Source organism: Oppia nitens, unplaced genomic scaffold (assembly GCF_028296485.1).
Source record: "Oppia nitens isolate AA-2021 unplaced genomic scaffold, nextdenovo-longstitch-racon4-pilon3 scaffold3_pilon_pilon_pilon, whole genome shotgun sequence".
NCBI classification, from domain to species: domain Eukaryota; kingdom Metazoa; phylum Arthropoda; class Arachnida; order Sarcoptiformes; family Oppiidae; genus Oppia; species Oppia nitens.
In genome coordinates, this window is record NW_026533221.1 from 7,900,845 (window position 1) to 7,922,255 (window position 21,411).

Genomic DNA, 21,411 nt, shown 5'->3' on the forward strand with positions numbered 1-21,411 from the left:
ATTTTAATTATTTTCTAAAAATATGAAATATCTAAAGATTTATTATTATTATAAATACCGGTAGTTAAATTAAAAACAAATATTTTACATGTTTCTAATCTAATATAATAAAAAATATTTTTAAAAAATAAATTAAAGCAAATAATAATTTAATTAATTTTCTTATTAAAATAGGTTTAAAATTTATAAGCAAACGAGCCATTGATATCAATGTGACAAATGTGTGCCATAAGGATGACATCAAACACTGCAATCAATTGGATGTCAAATCAGATGACATAACAATAATCAAAGTGATAACAAAAGTTATAACATTTGTATTGTTAAAAATGATAGTCAAGCAAACAATTACAAATAAATTAAAGCTTATTTGCGACAAATCATTACATATTGTAATTACAATATCAACCAAAACATTAACCATAACTTTGTGTAAAGCAGTTATGAGAAGAGCTTTATATCCTGTGATTAGAACTTCAGTAAAAACTTTACTTATATTAACATTTAAGTCATGTCTGAAACCAGTGTTCAGTCCTGTAATGAAAACAATCAAAGAGTCAATAATTAACATTCAAATCATTCAATATTTAACAAAAAAGATAGTGATGTTAGCAATTAAAATCATAATCAAGACATTGGTTATTGAGTTCATTATATTAATCTTTCAAACGGCATACAGTGCCTACACTTTCTATGAAATACTCGTTAGAATATCGCTTATACTGACACTTAAAGTAGTGGTCAAAGAGGCGATCAACTATTTCACCAAAACTAGATACCAGTCCAATGAACTCAAAAAATCAATTAAATCAAATGAAACAAATAAAAAAATTGTGATATATATGCTCAAAAAAGTTTCAACAAGACTATTGAAATGGCCATTAATCAATTTTCTATTTTAATTTTTAAAAATAATCAAAGTTATTCAATATTTGTATGTAATTTACATGTAGTTATATTAATACTATTGTAAATTATATACTGTACATATATACTATTTACTAACATTGTGGTAATAAATATAAATAAGATTGAAGTTATTTATGATTTAAGATTTAGATTAATAAGATTTTAATTACAATAGATATTACAGTAGAGTTGGGATATGTCTATCTTTAAAAGTATAATACATTTTAAAGTAAATAAGAATACAATCATTTTTAACAAATATATTATTTCTGAAAATTCTTTATTAAGTTATAAGTAATAAGTTTTTGCATTATTATGTCAATTAATTTCTTACAGTAATATTAATGTAAGTAAATTTTTATACTAAATTTTATGTAATAAGTTTTATGTTATCATCATAATATAAATATACAATTTGTGACATAAATTTAACCGATTATTGTTTTAGCCTTAATTGTGATAATTTCCAATAATATCAGTTGAAACCATAAATGCGATTATTGATACCAAGTTAAGTGCCATATTTTATTTGCTAGTTTTCAACATACAGTAGATTGTTTATATAAAAAATTTAAATACTATTAATTTAAATTAAATTCTATGGGAAGTATGTATTATATAACTTTTAAAGTACAGTAATAATTGAATATTTTTTTATAGCAGCATACTATTAGATATTACTTTTATAGTCAATATTTTACACCATAAGTACCTAAATTTGTCACAAATTTTTTAATTTGATATATTAATATTTTATCTTTCAAACTTTTGTTTATATGTAAATATTATTAAAATTATAATAATATTATAAATAACAATTTTATGCATATTAATTCAATATTTGCACATAATATAATTTAATAGACCTAATATTATGTTATCACTAGTGTTAGCAAAAAAGAGAAATTTATAAAATAATAGAGAAATTTCTATATATATGGGATCCCCATGGTTAATTTTGTTTTTCTCTATATATGTTATCATGTAACAATACATTGTTTTTACAAGTAATAATTAATTTATTTAATTAACTTAAATTCTTATATATATATATAATAAATAATTATTAAAATTTACAAAACTGATTATTACTAAATAATTATAATTATTTTACATATAGGTAACACATTTTGTATAGTATAATGTTATATGAATAGTAGTATGTCTCATTATTTATATATTATTACAATAGCTATAGATATGGGGATCCCATAGTATAACAATAAAGTTAAATTTCTATAGGAAATTATTCATGAGAAACTTTCTCAGGGAAATTTATTAGAAACTTTCTATTTGCCCATCTCTAGTTATCACCCAATGACTTAATTTGGTATAATTATTATGCATTTAATATTTCGCTTATAATCTAAATCAGAAAATTTAAAAAAAATCTCTGATTTGAGCTACAGATCCAACAATCCTCTGAAACACTGGACGTATCCTAACTCTACAGACAGTTTGTTAATAAAAAAAATATTAATTTTTGTAAAATACCACTTAATGCTAAAATACTTACAAAATATTTAAATTATAGAATATATTAATATTCTATATATAATAATTTAATATGTATTATAAAATTATATTTTTAGTAAAATATAAAAATATTGTATTTTAAAAAATAAGTCATGTAAATATAATCAAACAATGTGTATATATTACTGTATATATATGCTTAATATGCATAATATATTTTTATATAAATATATAATTAATGTTAACAAAGTAAAGTGAATATTAATACAGTATTTCTATTCATTAGTAATATTTAACTCAACAAAAGTATTCAAATTAATGATAAACAATAACATTAATCACATTTTTGTACATTTATTAATTAACTTTCTCCCACATATGAAAAATGTGTGTATTGTTTTACAATTAAAATTATCATAATAAGTATTAATATATTTTTAACACTTTTTTATTTATATTACTTGAATGTATACAATGTATAAGACTGACAAATAGTAAAACAAATTTTTCATTAAAAACAATTAAAAAAAACTTCATATTGTATTCAAAGGTAATAAATTTTTTATGTTAAAAAATATTTTTTATTACATTTCAATCATTAAATAATATTTATTAAAAATTACGTGAATGAAATAATCTTTTTATTAAATAAAAATAAAAATGAATAATTTACTCTCAATATAACTAATAGTGAGATAGCATTGATTTTTTAAAACTATGTTTTTATTTCTGTTGTAATTTAATTATTTATATTTAAATCATATATTATTTATATTTTTCATTCATAATTAGATTCAAAAAATGCTAATATAATTTTGTTTATTTTTTAAAAGCTTTGATACTTTGTTTAAAACTATTTAATTATTTTATATTATAAAATATAAATAATTAACAAACAAATATGTAGAAAAAACGTTATTAAATTAAATAATTTTTCATTATTATTTAAGATAAAATTAAATAATTATTTTCTTACATTTATTTATTAAAAATAAATTTGAAATATATTTATTAAGAAATAAATAGTGATTGTATATTATAAGATTAATTATCATACAGATAACTGCTAATCAACTATTAAATATTAATAATACTATTTGTATAATGTATTTAATAAATTATAAAATATAGTCTATAATAGAGAGCCATTATTTTATTTATAACAATAAGTGCAGTAATTTTATATACTATATAAATAAATTATATTACATAGTTTGCCATTTATTTAAAATTACAATACAGTAATACTAAGTATATATCAAGTTTATGAATTTTAAATAAAATTAAAATGTAAATATATTGTAATTTTAAATATTTAAAAAATATAGTAATTCAATATATAATGAATACAGTTGTAATAAATATAATGATCTGTTAAACATTAGATATCTGATAACATGATATAAATTTAGATAATATACGATACAATTATAACTTAATTTTTGTTGCACTTTATGCTTCAATGATGTGAACCTCCCTTCCCCTTCATGGTTGGTACTCTTTTAATGCAAATACCATATTGTGAGGGCTCATCAAAAAAAGACAAACAGAGAGAGAGAGAGAGAGAGAGAGAGAGAGAGAGAGAGAGAGAGAGAGAGAGAGATTTGTGTGCCACATGTTTACCAAAGTAGACAAACCCAAACCAAGTGAACCCATAGATTTGATAGGATAGGCAATACATTATCACAAGTGCTGAACATAACGAAACTCATATAGTATTAATAGTATTGGCCACCAGAGCACCGTTGGTTGAATTGGTATAATTTAGCAACAAGTGTAGTATTTTGTTGTATATTTGACTAAAATTTATTAATAGAGATGATGTTAATGCAAATTGTGTCACAAAGTATTGGTGCTCTAAAATAGAGATCACTTTATTTTTGTAACTTTTATATTACATATACAGAGAGAGAGAGAGAGAGAGAGAGAGAGAGAGAGAGAGAGAGAGAGAGAGAGAGAGAGAGAGAGAGCCAACACTGGGAGCTGTTTGTATGTAAGAGTGAGAACCAACAGTGCCTTTACTAGAACTGAGAGTTTGTTAAAAATATATAAAAGTTGTTTTACATAACACACACATAACTTAAAAGTGAACTTTCATTTTACAAGAGTTTGTATTACTGGCAACAACTGGTTGTCTGTTTGTGTCCTTCACAGAGCTATTCCTCGACAGTATAGCCTCTTAACCCCATTTCACCATTTAATTTGACTGTATATTGAAATAATGATACGAAATCTGTTAATTGTATGTATTTTGTTGATTGTGGTCAAGAGTGGACTGGCCATCCACTGTTGGAACTGTAACTCATACCTGGATAAGGCCTGTGCCACTCTAGCCCGTGGACCTCAAGACAAAAACCAATTATCTAACGATATTCGCAACTTTTATGTCGACTGCAATACACTCAACGATACATTTCCGAGAAAATACAGCTTTTGTCGAAAACAGGAACAAGAGATCGAACAAGAAGTCAGAATTGTCAGGTCCTGTGGTTTCGAGACATCCGGAAGGGACTGCTATAAGACGGCCAACCCATCGGTCAAGACGTTTGTGTGTGAGTGTAAGGAAGATGGATGTAATGCCTCTACAATACTATCCTTTAATCCAATCCTTATTTTACTCACAATTTTTTTAACTTTTTTTATCACTACTTTTAATTATTTTTCCAATTAATTAGTAGATATATATATATATATATACAATGTATATTATACATGTAGTGTATATTATACATATGTATATTATAATTATAAATTTATTTATAATTATTAACTAAAAATTCAATATAAAGCTCAATGTAATGGCATAATACCCAATAATACCCACATTTGAATTGATTATACATTATATTTCACTCATAAACTGATACTCTTAATAATTGTTAGTTTTTTGTTGTTAATATCTTATTATTATTATTATATAATATCATAAAGATTAATATTTGATAATTAATTCAAATGTGCTAATTATTAAAAGTTAACAAAATTTTATTATTATTTTACTGGACAAATCAATGTGAGAATGTTTCAAATTGTAATATATATTTGTCTTAAATTCAATGTTTTAATTATATTTATTAGAAATATATAATTATATATAGATTTTGTATTATAAATTTATAAAATTTTAGATAAAATTTGGTATATCAATTAAAATCTAAAATGTATGTTTTAATAATAATTATTATTTTATTTAATAATAGAGTTGTACGTTATATAAATACATAGTGAAAATATTTAACAATAATTTTATGATATATTATTAAAGCTGGTGATCATGTCATGACCTTCAATGAAATGCCTGTTTTTTAGCCATTTATTAATTTATTTCAATGAAATACATGAGACAATCAAATGCATTGAAAAATAAATATCTAATAATTGAATTGATAAAATCAAATAAATATTTAATTCAAGTCTAATATCTCAATAGTTGTATCTGTTTTTTCATAAAAATTATTAAAAATGACATTAATATGTATCTCAATCAGCAAATTGAAACTTCATTAATAGTTGTAATGATTAAGTTATGTTCAGATAAACTTAAAACAATTTTTACATTCTTTAAACAAAAAAATGTTTTATTATATATATATATTTGTTGTATAAATAACTTAAATTTTAAACATATTAATTATAAATATCTATATATCGTTAACCAGTTACATATTTTTTATAAACAAATATAGATATATATTTTTATAATCAACAATTTTGTTATGAATGAACAGTTTATTTGTTATCATTTAATCTAATCTAAATTTTTAAGTTAATTTAGCGGCACTTTAGGTGAAGGACGGAACTACTTATACAGATTTACTAATTGATAGGTGAATACATTAAATATTAATATTAGTTTAATGTTATTTATAGATTTATACATTTATTATGACGTTGGTGTAAAATATACAAATACAGTACCTTAAAATAAAACTAAAAATAAAATATTAAATTTAATAAAAAATAAGTATAAAAAATAGAAAGAATAACAAAACATATTCATAGAAATTAGAAAAAATAATACTTTTATATCAAGAGTTTTTAACATTTAGTTAATACTTAAATCATAAGATTTAGTGATATCAAAATTATTTGGTTAGTCGTTAATGTTGTTCGTTATTAATAAGGAATTTTATGGAATGTTACGTCAAATTAATGGTTAAATTACCAAAATAAGACTATTTTTAAAATTATTGAATATTAATATTTATGGCAAATTAAATTAAGTCAAATGGCATATAGAGGTAAATGCTGTGAATGATTAAAAAATAATAAAAAGTAAAAAATACAAAATGTTAACAAAATAAGACTAGAAATCTGATTATTTTTCAAGGTTTCGGTTTCATTTATAATTCAATTTTCTTTTAACATTACTTAAACCCGGTGTCGATGAAAATGTTGGCAAAGGTGTTGAGGTTTCAGTTGTTTTGGTAAATGCATTATATTTGCCAATTGTGTTCATCTTAGAGACAGATTGTGATCGAAAAGGCGGTTCTTTAAAGCGCGGAGGGGTTGTCGTCAAACTGGGACTCATCGATAAACGACTTAACTATAAGAGACAACATTACGGTATAAAAATCTAGTAAATAAATAGCTATACATTATATTCAGGTAAAATAAATCTTATATAAACCTCTTTTTCAAAATTAGCGAAATGTTTGGTAGAAAAGTCTTTTCTCTCAATAAGTTCTTCTGCCTGTTTCTGAGCGAACCTAAGTTTGTCTAATTCATCGAAAGCATTGCCATTCAAAGACATATCATTTCCATTAAGACCATCGGATTCTTCAAGCATTCGTGTTTGCAAATCTTGAATTTTTCGCCGTAAGTCATAATTCTTGAGCTCCAGTGCTGTTAAACCCTGTGCCACAACATTGGCTTCATTTAAAATCATATCGTTCTGTGTAGTGTCAGATGTTTCATTACTCTTCCTCTGGATATCATCTAAATTATTCTTCAAAGTATGTCTTTCTTTTTCCATCAAAGCGTAACTTCTTTCTAATCGTTTCTTTTCTTTTTCCAATTTACTTATTTGTTCTTTAAGTAATTCATTGTCTTTCTTTAGTAACGACACATTACTGTCCCGATCGGTGATTAAATTTGATGTTGAATTCAATTTTCTTTCAAACTCTCGCCTTTCACTTTCGTTAAGTGCTATTTGTGCTGATAGTTGTCTGCTATGTTGAGAGAGATTCTTGTTTATGTCTTTCAATTGTGTCAACGATTTACTAAAATAAAAATATTTTTTATAAATATAAACCAATTTCAATAAATATGCCATTAATGACAATCCAAACCTCGAATTTTCGAGTGAATCCTTTAAAAAGTCTTTTTCCTTTTTCAGTTGATCCATTCGTCTCTTATATTCAGATATTTCGCTTTCTTTTGCTTTCAATTTATTTTCAATGGAAGTATTAATAGATTTTAATTCATTGATCTCACGTCTCATTTCCATTCGTGACTTCTCGATGTCCATCATTGTTGTTCTCAGTTCATCGCAGTCTCTCATTATTTCACTCCTAGATTCTTCCAATTCATGACGACTGACATCTACTTCTTTAATTGTTTTGTTCAACCTTTCGATCTCTTTTTGTCTTTCTTCCAGTGAGTCACTAATGGTTTCCATCAATTGGCTCTTTTCCTTCTTGTTTTTTGATTCATTTTCCAGTAATTGTTTGTATTTTTCAATTTCACTATTAAGTGAATCAATTTGAAACTCAAGAGAATAACATTTTTCATTCGCATTTACTAACGATGTCTTTAAGACCTCTTTTTCATTAACAACTGTTTTTAATTGAGCCCTCGTTTGTGACAATTGACTCAATGCTTTGTCTTGTTTTGAACTAATATCAGACATATTGTGATTATAATCCTCCAACTCTTTGGTCAAATCTATGACTTTATTAGTCAATTCGGTTTCAATTCGAGTTTTCTCTGCTTCTAAATTAAGAATCATCTCATCCTTCTTAGAGACAATCAATTCCAAAGTTTGATTATCTTTTTCTGCATTGTCTTTAAATCGATGAAATTCTTCATCAGCTTCTTGTAACTTCTTAAGCAAAGCGTTGATATCATTGACAGTTTTCTTATGTGAAACATTGCTTTCATTTGTCAATTTATTAATTTGTTCCTTATATTGTTGATCTTTGACACTCAACTCTTGTTTCAATGAAGTAATTTCACTGATCCTTGACTTTTCCAATTCAGACCAACTTTTCTGTAGTCGTGATATTTCCTTTTGGTTGTCATTGATCGAAGTGGTCAATGATTTAATAGTTTCCATATTTTCCTGTTTAGATTTATGGTCGAAATCAATCTTTTGTTTAAGTCTTTGATTCTCAGACTGTAATGAATCACATTTCGTATCCAAACTCTGGTTCTTCTCGTTGGACATTGAAAGCGATGTATTCAATGAGCTCTTCTCCAACTCCAAGGAAGTTAATTGACTTTTCAATGAATTAATTTCATTGTGTGCTAACTCACGACTCTTCTTAATCTCAGTTAAACTATTGTTCACTTCAGTCAACTGCTTCTCCAACTCATTAGTCTTCAAATTGCTATCATTTAAACATTTGGTTAACTCTGTCTCCAATTCAACAAGTTTTGTATCTTTTTGAGTGACCACTGATTGCAGATCACTTACAGATTGTTTATTAACAGTCAAATCACATCTTAAGTCTTGTAACTGAGTGGTCACCCCATCGACCTCTTGTCGATACTTCTCCTCTAACTTAATCTTATCGTTTGTCAACTCATTGATAGTTTGTTTCAGTAGTTTTTCTTTTGAGATCAACTCTTGTCTCAAACTGTTGACAGTGTCTTCATATTTCTTGACAATCAATTCCTTTTCCGACTTATAAGTGGTGACCAACTCTTGTTTAGCGGACAATAGTTTATTCAATTGCAAATCAAATGTCGATAACTTGTCCGCCGAGTCCATCGTCAAGTCGTCCGATGTCAGCAATTGAAGAGACGCCATGTTATCAATGTTGTGGTCATCCATCTGATGGCAAATCACTTGCGATGACAACAATGAAGACACTATTATAATCAGCACATCATTTGATACAACGATTTACTAATTTATTGATTGTTTTGTTTGGTTTGTTGTTATTGTATTGTATTGACTGAGTCTTACGTAATAATCAAACATAAAAAGCGCTTAAATTAAGCAAAAATTGTTTTCAAGTAATTCATGTGTTTGGGCCTCACTTCACACAATTGGGGCCTATATTAGCATAAATTGTATAATATTTTTGTAAATAAACTTTATATTTATTATTAAACAAAACAAATAATTTACTCAACATTTAATATACGGTTATATAATAAATTAGTTAATAAATTTAATTAATAGTATAAATATTAATTTAATAATAAAGTTGATAATTGATAGTACATTATGACAGCACATGTGTATGTTTTTTTATACATTGCACGTGTAATCAATGTATGACACGCGATGTCACGAGTGTCGGCATTAAGTTATAATATTACTGTAATATACCGTAAATTTATATTATAATCAAAATCAATACAATTGGATGTATTATACTGTACTGTAAGCAGAGTATATGTGTTGAGTTGTGAGACCCGACACATGCACTGGGCTTTCAAATGCTCAGTGCTTTCAATTGATGTCTCGTTTTTTTTAATATAAAAAAAGTTTTATCCATTTTATAAATCAATGTGTAAAGTGTATGCCATTCACTAATCACACGGATATCGGTATTATAACCATTTGTATTGGCGATGGCATCACTTTTAAGCCATTGCATCACAATTTTCATTGTTTTCAATTGTCATTTAATGTAAGTATAGTTAGCGTCAAAACTATTTTCATCACTTTATTTTCTCATATATTATAAAATATCTTTTTAAAAACTTTTGTAAGTTTTTTGTTTAGATTTAGTTGTTGCTGTAAACTCAGAATTTTACAAATATTATATTTTTTATTTAAATATTGATTACAATAATATTCATCACTTGTTTTATGATTAGTAATACAGTACTTGACTAAGCTTTTAGATCCCATTGTAAGAGTCGTATCGATGGTTTAATTTGCAAATGCATTTACAGCTCATTTCATAGCATTATAATAATACATATATTATACACGGAATATTTGAGTCGATTTTTTGTAGTAATTTAAAGAGTATTTCCTTATAATACCAAATAATGCACTGAACCCTCAAATTCAATCAATAAAAACTCAATTAGTATTGAGTTATTATATACGGTATATAAGTATAGAACTTATGATAAAATATTTATGACAAATGATTATATGTATCGTGAATTGTGTTTCAATTTCTCCCCGACTTTTCTATATCATTGCCATTACTATTAGGTTTTTGTTATATTATTAATAGTATTTTAGTTAACCATTTATGTAAGTTTTGGCTTTAATTTATTGTAATATATTTTTTGTGGTGATTTAAGTATAAAATATTTATTAAATTGAATTTCACTTTAATTATGAATAAATTCTATAATTATTATTATATGGTATATATATATGATATATAATTGTCGATCATTTAATTTAATTAACTATTTAGCATTAGTGAAATTATATTGTGTTTTTATGCTAATTATTTTTTTACATTATAATTTATAAAATACTGTATTAATTTTAGTTAATTAAATTAAAACTATTGAATTTAATGTTTAAACGTAATTATAGGTTAAGAATTGAATTACATAAGAGTTTGTTTTGCAATTAAAGAAATGTAATTTAAAAAATATTTTACCAAAATTATACAAATAAAATAAACATTACAATATAATTATTCAAATTAGTGTCCTATAATGTTTTGCATTCATCAAATAACATGATCATAGGACCCGATTTGCAAAATTTTTATGTTTAATATAAATATAATTTATATTTTTGAACAAATTATATATTTTCATAACAATATTATTTAAAATTAAAATTTAATAATTTTTTGATATAATACAGAATATAAATTAATTTTTATTATTAATACATAAATTTCAATTTTTGTATGTACTTATGAAATAAATCATTAAAATTATTTTAATCTTGATCATTTTGATAATTAGTTAATCTTTAGTTATTTTTTATTTTGTCATAATTTTTACTAAAATACACAGTACTATAATATAGAATATATTAAATATTAAATATATATATTAATAATAAATGTTATTAATATTAATATAATCAGTAAAATAAATAATTGTTATATAAAAATAATCGAAAATTATCAATTAAAATATTCATCATATATTTAATATTTGTTTATTTAATAAATTTGAAATTCAGTCGTATTTGAGTTTAAATTTTGTAAAATTTCAGTTTATTTTTTCTTAATGTAAAATTAATTTTTGTATAATACAAATGAGTATATTTATAAATTTTTCATTTATATGATAGTATAGTAATATTAGTTATATTTAATAATTAATTTAAGGACACAGACAATATTTTGGTTTATTTCTCTCTTTCTCTCTCTCTCTCTCTCTCACTCACACACACACACACACACACACACACACACACACACACACACACACACACACACACACAAACTCACTCATATCGGCAAACTTTGTGTTATAACTTATAACTATCGTAATACTACTATAATAATGTTTTAATTGTTTACAAACTTTACTGTAAGTGCGAATATCAGTGAAATGTAATAAACATTTTATCACAACAACTGCGGCATAAGCTTTACATAAGAGTCGGTTAGTATATACTAAAAAAAATGTTGACAATTATCAGCTCATATAATACAGAATATATTTTAATGTTTACTAAAATAGCGGTCATTTCTTAAGTGAAATAAAACGGCGGATGTTTTGCTTTGTTTGTCAAATAAAAGACAACATGAGATCCGCCTAAACTATAATCAAATTATAGACCAATAGTTTTGTTTATTTTTACTTCTCTATTAACTATTTGCTGATTTTGTCGATATATATATACAAATACTTAGCATTTATTTAAACATACAATTGTTTTTTATATAAAATCATTATTTTCTTTTATGTTATGTATTATAGAATTAGTTTTTAATTGTATTGTAATTATAAATTTTATCAAAATAATAGTTTACTAAATTGATTTTTGCAACATTTGTTTTTAATTTGAACAATTGATTATAGAAAAACTTTTAAAGTTTCAAATAACAAAATAAATAACAATAACAATATATAATTTACATTATATGACAACTACTGTTTATAAGATTTCTCTTTAAAATTAATATATTTAATATTTTGTTTGTTTATAATAAACTAACTTATGTTGGGCTCTATATCTGGAATGTTGTTAGACTGGCCTAAAGTACAGGATTTTATGTTTTGTACAGCAATATAGTGTCTGATTATGTATAGAAAAGAGGATAACTCTATAATGTGTAGCAAAAGTCAAAATTAACTATAATTATTACATCATATATGAAAACTTTTTTTTTGTTTTTATAATATTTAGCATTTTCCATGTTTAAAGTTTTAAATTTAATGTTTTTGCTACTAATTAAACAATATATTTTTAATAATTTTTTTATTAAATTAAAATAATAAAATGTTTGTATATATATTGTAATGATGAATATACAATTTAATAACAACAAGTCATTTTTGAAAATAAAATGAAAATACAGAAATAGTATAATTTATTCAGTCATTCTATATGTTATACGAGACAAGAATTTGATTAATTTGAAACTCATGTCAGGGATGATGAGCTGACTGACCCCTTGATGTTCCCAATACTAGAGATTAAGGGTTTTATAATTGAATGCAAGTGTATAGTACACTGTATACCATATTTTGGTTATTATTACTATTTTACACTCAATCCACTCATAAGTTTTTCTAAATAATTTTCTAATATACACTTTATATAAATTATATTTATGTATATTTCATTATACAGTAGTTTAATTGCAAAAATATTTAAAATAAATTCCTATGACAATTATTTAATAAACATAATGTTTTAGTTAAAAACAATTTATAATAATAATTATATAATATTAAATTTATATATTATATTCAAAATAGATGGTCACTTGAGAGCACACCACCAATAAATATCAATACAATAGGAATGTGTGATACGATTTTTGGGTTAACACGAAAACAAAGACATATTTGTCGTAAAAATATTGAAGTCATGGACAGCGTGAAGATCGGAGCCTTAAGAGCCGTCACTGAATGTCAGCACCAGTTTCGGGAAAGGCGTTGGAACTGTAGTTCATTAGAAACTAACAGATTGTTTACCAAAATACCTAAAGAAGGTTTCAAATAATTTTAATTTTATTCACTTATAAACATAAATAAGACTAAATAAATCAAATGATAGCTAAACAATCAATAATAAAAACATTTTATTTTAATGTTTTTATTTATCTTAATATGAGAAATATGTTTATTGACTGGTACATCAAAATTAATATATATTTTTAGTACTATTAAAATATCAATAATTGAAACAAAACTTGTAATTTTATCAAAACTAAATTAATGCATTATATATACATAAGATAGAAATCGAGAAAATATTAATTTATTTGTACTATACTTTGGGTTAAAAACTTTTAGTAAAACACAGACAGATCTGTTGCCAAACCTATTAGCGTCTAAATGTTGAGTCGAAATAATAATGAAAGAGAAGTTAAAATAAAAGCGTTCAATAAATAAACTTTTAGTCCAATATATAGATGTATCTCCCGGTGCCATATATTTATGCTATACTGTAATCTCCATCAATCGACAAATGATTCTTAATTTTTCTTCAAATTTCATTAAATGAAAAGTTTTTGTCAATAGTCTGTAAAGCTTTTGAAAAACTAAATGAATGAATAGATGAATGAATGCAACGATTCTCTGGATGTTTTGATTTAAAACAAAACTTTTATTTCAATTTACAATATATCTCAATGTCTATAATTGATTAGAAAATGTATACAAAAATATTTATTTAGATTTCATTTAAATTATTGAGTCATACATTTGTTTTTGTGTTATTTAAAGATTGGGTTTACAGGAAAAATAGATATTTATAATTCTTGTTAAAATTGTGTTATTTAAAAATTTTAATATAATTATTTATTGATAACTAAACTAATAACTATACATTTATTATTAAAATTATATATCCAGTGGTTGGTACCCGTGAGGCCGCATTTGTATATGCCATACAGAGTGCTGGTATTGCACACGCCGTCACCAAATATTGCTCTAACGGACAACTGACCAAATGTGGCTGCGATCGTACCATTGCTATGAGTCCGGCACATGGATTTCAATGGGCTGGTGAGACAGTAATTAACTAATTAAATGTCAAATTCAAAAACTGAGTAACAATTGTAAGAAATTTATCAAAACTATAGGATGTAGTGATAACATAGCTTTTGGTATTGCTTTTGCCAAAACGTTTGTGGACTCCCGTGACCTAAGAGCTGCCCGAAGTAATAAGCCTAACAGTGTTCAGGCTTTCGTGAATCTGCATAATACTGAAGCTGGACGTAAGGTATTCATAAATATGACACTCCTCACCACAAAACACATATACCATTATGACTGACAGTTTACACTTAACAATAACATATGTTATACTAATATATTCAAAGAAAATATGTAATTTAATTTTCTATTCAATTGACAACACAATAGACATTGTGTACATTATATTCACTATAAATTTATATATATTTTGAAGCCACACACGATTATACTTTCTATGATATATCCCTGAACTTGATTTCAAACTAATAGATTATAATAGGCATCACAAACAGTTAATCCTCTTTAAATTGTATTGTTGTGGTGTTCAACAAAATCGATAGTAATTTTTAAAATTTCATTTTAGGTGATCCATAATCACATGAAAATTGAATGCAAATGTCATGGAGTGAGTGGCTCTTGTGAACTGAAGACTTGTTGGAGATCTATGCCATCATTTCGACAAATTGGTTGGCATTTGGTTTACTTTATTACAAATTACAGTATATTCTGTAATAATTTATTTATATTTATTCATATTAGGAGATCTGCTTAAAGATAAATTTGAATCAGCAGCTGAAGTGCGACTAAAAATACCTAATACTAGTCCATCGGTTACAACTAAACGAGAGTCTACTAAATTAGAGACGGCATCCATGACTTATGGATCATTTGCCTCAATAGTAAACACTAGAAATCTTATATTTATTTTATTTGCAACTCTAAAATCATGATTAAGAATAAATTATTATATATTTTTAGCTAAATCACAAAAAAGATTTTAATTTATTGATAATTTTGAACAAATAATTATGTAATTGACTGATGTTTTATTTTATGTTCAGAATTCAAGAGGTAGTCCAGGTTTGGTACCGATAAACCTGTCCTTTAAGCCGCCGACTGACGTCGACTTAGTTTATTTGAATTCATCTCCAGATTTTTGTGAACCAAACAATAAAACTGGTTCTCTGGGAACTTATGGTCGACAATGCAATCGCGCATCAAAAGGCACCGACGGCTGGTATAGTATATGATTGAAATCAGATATATTATTATTAATTATATTTTAGTAAATACTTAATTCATTTTTTTAATTATCTTTACCAGTGATCTCATGTGTTGTGGTCGAGGCTATCATTCACAGAAGGAAAGGATCAAAGAGAGATGTAATTGTAAGTTTCATTGGTGTTGTTATGTTGAATGCGATCAGTGTATTAGGGAAGTACTGGTCCACACTTGTAAATAATATGACATTTAAATTTATGTCATATATGTCATCAGCTCTCGACAGTCATAATCATCACATTCTGTAATGGTATGCAAATCAATTATTTCTGAGATCTGATTATTAAATTGTCAGTTAATCATACATTTGTATAAATAAAAATGTAAATACAGTATATATAAATTACAGTATATATATACAGTATATGGATATATTTATTATCATTATCGTAATATTATTATTAATATCAATTTAAATTAAATTATTTAAACTGGTAGTTAAATAGAATTTATATTATGGTAATACAAATTTAATATATCATTATAAGTACTGTAGTATTGAAAAGATATACATTTTTAAATTTAATTAATTTAAATCAAATTATTGTTTAATTTTTTATATATTTTAATAATCAACTTATGATAAAAATAATATAAAGTATACTCTAAATTACGGTAATGTTGTTTTTTAAATTGCATTATTAAATATTTTATATAATTTAACAATAATTTAAAATTCAATGAATTGTCATTTATATTTTATGATTTAATTTAAGATTTTGATAAACTTAATATAAAGATTTAATGAAATAGTGAAATGTTTTTACAAAAAATAGATGAAATTAATTTATCAATAAAAACACATTTCTTATGTATTTTATATAAATATATATTAATATAATAATAGTTTTAATAAATTGATTGAAATTATAATTTGAATACTCTATTGATAACTAATAATCAATTATCTTCGCTATTATTATCGATATCTTCATCGTTATCATCGCTGTTATCTCTATCTTCAGCGATGTCTTCATCGGTTTGAATATCAGTATTGATTAGTGTGTTATTTATGAGTGTCAGCAACTGATCCATGGCTTCCTCACTAAATCGCTCTTCATTTTCCTCAATCAGAAGTTGTAATTCAACTAAAGTGATGGGTCTTTGATTAATAATCTGCAACTTCTCAGCTTTGGTCAACCGAAACGTGTCTTTGACTGCAATCAGAAATTGTTGGATCTGGTCATCGGTGGTAGTGTTGGCGGCCGAGTCCTCTAAGAAATTGATGCTTTCGTATGCAATTGTGGCCAACTGTTTGTTATCCTTTAGTTTACGGCGTTTCTCTTGGATCTCCTTCAACAACGACAACACTTCACTGTTGCTCAACAGTGATGTCTTCAGTGACAACACTCGCATCACTTGTAGATCACTTGTCTTAATATGATTTGGTTTGTAAAACAATTGCTTCACTCAATACATCAAAACATATGTCTATTATTATTATAAAGTATTTAAATACTATTAATATTAATACATATGAAATGTATCCATCAATTCATACTTCTAATGCAATAAAGGCTACAAAATTAAACGATTGCTATGCAGGCAAATGATAGCTAAAGCGCTACAAATATAATACTGTATTACAGTATACACAGTAAACCAAATTATATTATAAATTGATAATAATCTATGAGTCTATGTATTGAAAGCATGCTTTACATTACATATGTTGTCAATACTAACGACATCTCTTTTATTGTCTAATGAATAAACTATTTGTTATAATAATTATTGAAATATTTATATTAAAAATTATTTAAATTATATGAATATTTAAACAAATATATAATTATTAAATTTTATTTTAAAATTACAATTTTCTCTATATTTATGTATTAATTGTACCGAAGTTTATGGTCAGATGTCGTAAAAGTTTGCCGGTTAGGCAACAAAATTGTAAATAAAATTGCAATTTTCAAATTCAATTATATAATTAATTTTGATTTCTCTAACTAAATTATTATGAAATTTATAATTATTTTTATTTTAATCTAAGAAAAAAATTATAAAATTTAGATAAAATACTAAAATGCTATTTATAAATTTAAAAATGCTATATAAGTTGCATTAATTATTAGAATTATTCAGAAAAAATTATATTTAGTTATAAAATATATTTAGTTATAAAATATATTTACAAAAAAAATTGACCATTATAATTTTATATATAGTATACTGTATAATATAAGTAAAGTTAAAATAAAACTAAATTATATTAGATCTTAATCTAAATTATTAAACAAAAACATATTCAAAAGTTTTACTCTTAAACATATAAATAATAAGTAATTTATTAACAATAAGCAAATTTTAATAACTAATTGTGTTAGTAAACACTAAAAAACTATAGATTTATTGTATTTATTATATGACTTAAGAGATTAATTACACAAATTTTGTGATAATATTAATCATTTGTCGATATTATTAAAATATGTGAACATATGGCTTAACAATGAAATATCTGGCAATAGTTAGTAATCAATGTATGAAGTAATAGAGCACTTGAATACCTGTCCACTACTACTACACCCACGTCTTCATATAACAGGTTTTGTCGAAATAAAATCCAAATAAAGTCAATACAAAAATAGTTAAAATTTATTTAATAACAAATTTTCTTAAAATTAAATAAATTTCAATTTAAATAGAATTTATATTCAAAAATGATTATATTAGCAAAAGATCTCAATATTATTGCAATAATATGTGCTTTAAGTCTACTATGGATCAGTTGTGAGGCCAGAATCCGGTATCGGATCCGAACTCGACCTGAATGTCGAGATAAGGGTCCGAAACGTATGGAAGAGTTGCCACCCGTTGTGTTCACCGGATTTGTCGAACAGATCTATCCGAGCGATGACGACGACACCTATAGTGCATCGGTAGTGGTCAAGCGTGTCCTCCGAGGACATCCATCATTTGAAAACAATCGGGTGACAGTCGGGGGGTTTGGTTTGACAGGACTGTGCTATTCAAACGTGAGAAAAAGGGACAGTTGGTTATTCTTCTTGAATCCAATTTCTGAAGGATTTTTACGATTGAATAATACTCTATTGAAAGTAACGATTCCTAATTTAGACCGAATCAATGCCATCATCAGAGGTCTATAACTCTTATTATTTATATGACTCTTATATCTTATATAATAATTGGTCGTAAAATACTAAATATTTTTATTGTATTATAAATTGCTTTAATAGATAAACCTTACAGAAGAAGAGCCACAATAACTGATTGTAAATAATTGTTATATTCATTGTTTGATTATTTTGTTACTATAGCTCTAGTATGTGTGTATTTAACATTATTATCATTTTTACCTACCAGTGCCGTGTGAGAAGCAATACTGTGAGAATAATGGCAACTGTATTGAAGACAATCGATCGGCTATTGTCTCGCGAGCCAAGTGTCAGTGCCTTGAATACTGTGCCCACAGTTATAGTCCTGTTTGCGGTAAAAACATACACTTGTTTTTCACTCAATTCATATCTCTCTCTCACATACTATTTGCTACTTATATGACTCAAAAGATTATATATATATATATTTTCTCATTTTTATGACATAACTTGGAATATAGGTTCAAATGGAGAGACCTTTTCAAATGAATGTCTACTAAGACTCAATTCTTGTAAGCGAAGTATCAATTATTTCGTGCGATTTCCCAATCAATGTGAAACTGGTCGCCGAACCAGAGATGTCCAAATGGGTCAGACATCAAGTCTAACGATGCTATCACTGTCACAATTGTTTTGAATTGTTTGAGTTTTTAATATTCAAATTTACAAATGTGTCTTTTATTAACAATTTTTAATATACAAATTTAATCATTTAAAAAATTCTGTTTGTATTTAAAGTATAAAATTAAAAATAACAAATTTTTTGATAAATAATGTCAATAATGCTTAACGTGAAACCAATTGCACATTAAAATATAGTAAATAATAAAATTATCACTAATTATCACTAATTAACTAAAATTATTCCATAATTAAAAAAAGTGTCAAAATAGTAGTCAAATATTGTTAAAATGCATATACAAAATAATATGTCTTTAAATTTGTATTATCATGTATTATACAGTATGTCTCTAAATATAAATTATGTCTATAATATCCAATGTATTATTCAAAAAGATTGAGATCATTGTAAACAATTAATTGTCGATTATCTGTCATTTGTTTGTCTTCAATCACAACTTCCGTTACTCTGGACTTAGAGGACGAATCTAATAGATTTAAATGAGTTAACTATTAAAAAGGATAGTAATAGTCATTATATAACATTACCATCACATGAATCATCTGAATCCGAGTCATGATATCTATATTTCTTGTAATTGTTTTGTTTGTAACGATATTTATCTTTTATAATCTGTGTCTTCACTTCAATTTCATGAGTGAGTTCTCCAATTAATGAGCGTTTGGTATCAGAGACGAGGATGTGATCCAATGTATATCCAAATGCATTTCGTCGCACCAGATGTTCGTCGACCAGAGCTTTAATACAATAAAAAAGATAATTATTTATTAGTTTACTATTTGTTATCAAATAATATATTATTTAAATAATAATATCATATGTTTTATCGCACGTCTATTCCATTCTTTTGAAGACATTCTTATAGAAACATCAGTTAATATATCACTTATTATATAAAATTAATATTTTGTTTTAGTAATCATTTAATTATAACAAAACACAATACAAATAATTAATTCATGTCTTAAATATTCTTTTAATACAATATTTTTATAATTAATATTTTTTATAATATTTTGCAATTAAAAATAGTTTTAGTTTATTAAATTAGACTAAAAAATTGATATATAAATAGATTTGTAAGGAATAAAATAATTTGTTTAACATATTTGTCTATTTTATTAAACATTAGACTTAATTCAGTTTACTAAAGATTTATAATTTTCCACACATAATATTAATAGTATTAATTGTCTTATTAAGTGTAACATTAATATTATATATGAATCAGAAAATATCAAGAGTGTGATTAAACATTGAAAATATTAAGACTAGTATTAACATAATAACATGTGAACACATTTTTAATTTTGTGAAATATGTCATGTGGTATACAGTATATCAACAATTGATTTTAAATAACATTTAATTTATTTATGGGTTTCTATGAAAATGGACTCAATATTACTAATACTAGAGTTTATCTAAATATTTTTTATTTTTTATTCTTAACTCAAGTTTTACAACTATATATAAATATCAAATAGTTATCAAACGATATAAATATTTCAGATGAATAATCAAAGTGAATAATAATAATCACTTTCAAATATAAAATTATTTATATTTATAAGCGATTTGCTTATATGTTAAATCTATATTTATAAATTATAATACAGTATTATTGAATCAATTATTGCTTATACAGAATGCTTTAATTTTTAACATTTAAAGTAATAATAAATTTAAATTTTATTATTAATTTAAAATTTA

The 21,411-nt window shown here is 24.6% G+C and overlaps 6 protein-coding genes across 6 annotated transcripts; 3 read left to right on the forward strand and 3 right to left on the reverse strand.

Annotated features, from left to right (window-relative positions):
* The first annotated feature begins 4,351 nt into the window (after nucleotides 1-4,351).
* LOC128958359 (uncharacterized) lies at nucleotides 4,352-5,074 on the forward strand. The gene has a single exon (XM_054304205.1). It carries the CDS (start codon nucleotides 4,607-4,609, stop codon nucleotides 5,054-5,056), a length of 450 nt encoding a protein of 149 aa, XP_054160180.1. The 5' UTR covers nucleotides 4,352-4,606; the 3' UTR covers nucleotides 5,057-5,074.
* A 1,496-nt stretch (nucleotides 5,075-6,570) lies between these two features.
* LOC128958834 (putative leucine-rich repeat-containing protein DDB_G0290503) lies at nucleotides 6,571-9,537 on the reverse strand. The gene is made up of 3 exons (XM_054304778.1): nucleotides 7,677-9,537; nucleotides 7,016-7,607; nucleotides 6,571-6,931 (listed from the first exon to the last, which is right to left on the reverse strand). Exons 1-3 carry the CDS (start codon nucleotides 9,380-9,382, stop codon nucleotides 6,725-6,727), a joined length of 2,505 nt encoding a protein of 834 aa, XP_054160753.1. The 5' UTR covers nucleotides 9,383-9,537; the 3' UTR covers nucleotides 6,571-6,724.
* A 3,891-nt stretch (nucleotides 9,538-13,428) lies between these two features.
* LOC128957496 (protein Wnt-4-like) lies at nucleotides 13,429-16,163 on the forward strand. The gene is made up of 7 exons (XM_054303262.1): nucleotides 13,429-13,658; nucleotides 14,524-14,676; nucleotides 14,754-14,893; nucleotides 15,233-15,335; nucleotides 15,409-15,548; nucleotides 15,711-15,886; nucleotides 15,973-16,163. Exons 1-7 carry the CDS (start codon nucleotides 13,469-13,471, stop codon nucleotides 16,109-16,111), a joined length of 1,041 nt encoding a protein of 346 aa, XP_054159237.1. The 5' UTR covers nucleotides 13,429-13,468; the 3' UTR covers nucleotides 16,112-16,163.
* A 661-nt stretch (nucleotides 16,164-16,824) lies between these two features.
* LOC128958335 (DNA-directed RNA polymerase III subunit RPC9-like) lies at nucleotides 16,825-17,434 on the reverse strand. The gene has a single exon (XM_054304178.1). The coding sequence runs from the start codon at nucleotides 17,284-17,286 to the stop codon at nucleotides 16,831-16,833; it is 456 nt and encodes a 151-aa protein (XP_054160153.1). The 5' UTR covers nucleotides 17,287-17,434; the 3' UTR covers nucleotides 16,825-16,830.
* Nucleotides 17,435-18,599: 1,165 nt separating this feature from the next.
* LOC128958095 (agrin-like) lies at nucleotides 18,600-19,692 on the forward strand. The gene is made up of 4 exons (XM_054303910.1): nucleotides 18,600-19,038; nucleotides 19,137-19,172; nucleotides 19,264-19,389; nucleotides 19,517-19,692. Exons 1-4 carry the CDS (start codon nucleotides 18,600-18,602, stop codon nucleotides 19,690-19,692), a joined length of 777 nt encoding a protein of 258 aa, XP_054159885.1.
* A 219-nt stretch (nucleotides 19,693-19,911) lies between these two features.
* Nucleotides 19,912-20,673, reverse strand: LOC128958536 (uncharacterized). Its single transcript, XM_054304415.1, has 3 exons — nucleotides 20,531-20,673; nucleotides 20,226-20,435; nucleotides 19,912-20,164 (listed from the first exon to the last, which is right to left on the reverse strand). The coding sequence occupies exons 1-3, from the start codon at nucleotides 20,553-20,555 to the stop codon at nucleotides 20,061-20,063; spliced, it is 339 nt and encodes a 112-aa protein (XP_054160390.1). The 5' UTR covers nucleotides 20,556-20,673; the 3' UTR covers nucleotides 19,912-20,060.
* Nucleotides 20,674-21,411: the final 738 nt, after the last annotated feature.

Excerpts from the sequence above, each read along its gene's own strand:
- LOC128958359 (XM_054304205.1), top strand. The coding sequence starts at position 4,607 with ATGATACGAAATCTGTTAATTGTATGTATTTTGTTGATTGTGGTCAAG.
- LOC128958834 (XM_054304778.1), bottom strand. The coding sequence starts at position 9,382 with ATGGATGACCACAACATTGATAACATGGCGTCTCTTCAATTGCTGACA. Across the intron at positions 7,608-7,676 it reads GATTCACTCGAAAATTCGAG|TAAATCGTTGACACAATTGA; the intron begins GTTTGGATTGTC and ends TTTTTATTTTAG. Across the intron at positions 6,932-7,015 it reads TCGCTAATTTTGAAAAAGAG|TTAAGTCGTTTATCGATGAG; the intron begins GTTTATATAAGA and ends TGTCTCTTATAG.
- LOC128957496 (XM_054303262.1), top strand. The coding sequence starts at position 13,469 with ATGTGTGATACGATTTTTGGGTTAACACGAAAACAAAGACATATTTGT. Across the intron at positions 14,894-15,232 it reads ATACTGAAGCTGGACGTAAG|GTGATCCATAATCACATGAA; the intron begins GTATTCATAAAT and ends ATTTCATTTTAG. Across the intron at positions 15,336-15,408 it reads GCCATCATTTCGACAAATTG|GAGATCTGCTTAAAGATAAA; the intron begins GTTGGCATTTGG and ends TATTCATATTAG.
- LOC128958335 (XM_054304178.1), bottom strand. The coding sequence starts at position 17,286 with ATGCGAGTGTTGTCACTGAAGACATCACTGTTGAGCAACAGTGAAGTG.
- LOC128958095 (XM_054303910.1), top strand. The coding sequence starts at position 18,600 with ATGATTATATTAGCAAAAGATCTCAATATTATTGCAATAATATGTGCT. Across the intron at positions 19,039-19,136 it reads AATCAATGCCATCATCAGAG|ATAAACCTTACAGAAGAAGA; the intron begins GTCTATAACTCT and ends TTGCTTTAATAG. Across the intron at positions 19,173-19,263 it reads AAGAGCCACAATAACTGATT|TGCCGTGTGAGAAGCAATAC; the intron begins GTAAATAATTGT and ends TTTACCTACCAG.
- LOC128958536 (XM_054304415.1), bottom strand. The coding sequence starts at position 20,555 with ATGTCTTCAAAAGAATGGAATAGAC. Across the intron at positions 20,436-20,530 it reads TTCAAAAGAATGGAATAGAC|CTCTGGTCGACGAACATCTG; the intron begins GTGCGATAAAAC and ends ATTGTATTAAAG. Across the intron at positions 20,165-20,225 it reads TTCAGATGATTCATGTGATG|ATTCGTCCTCTAAGTCCAGA; the intron begins GTAATGTTATAT and ends TAAATCTATTAG.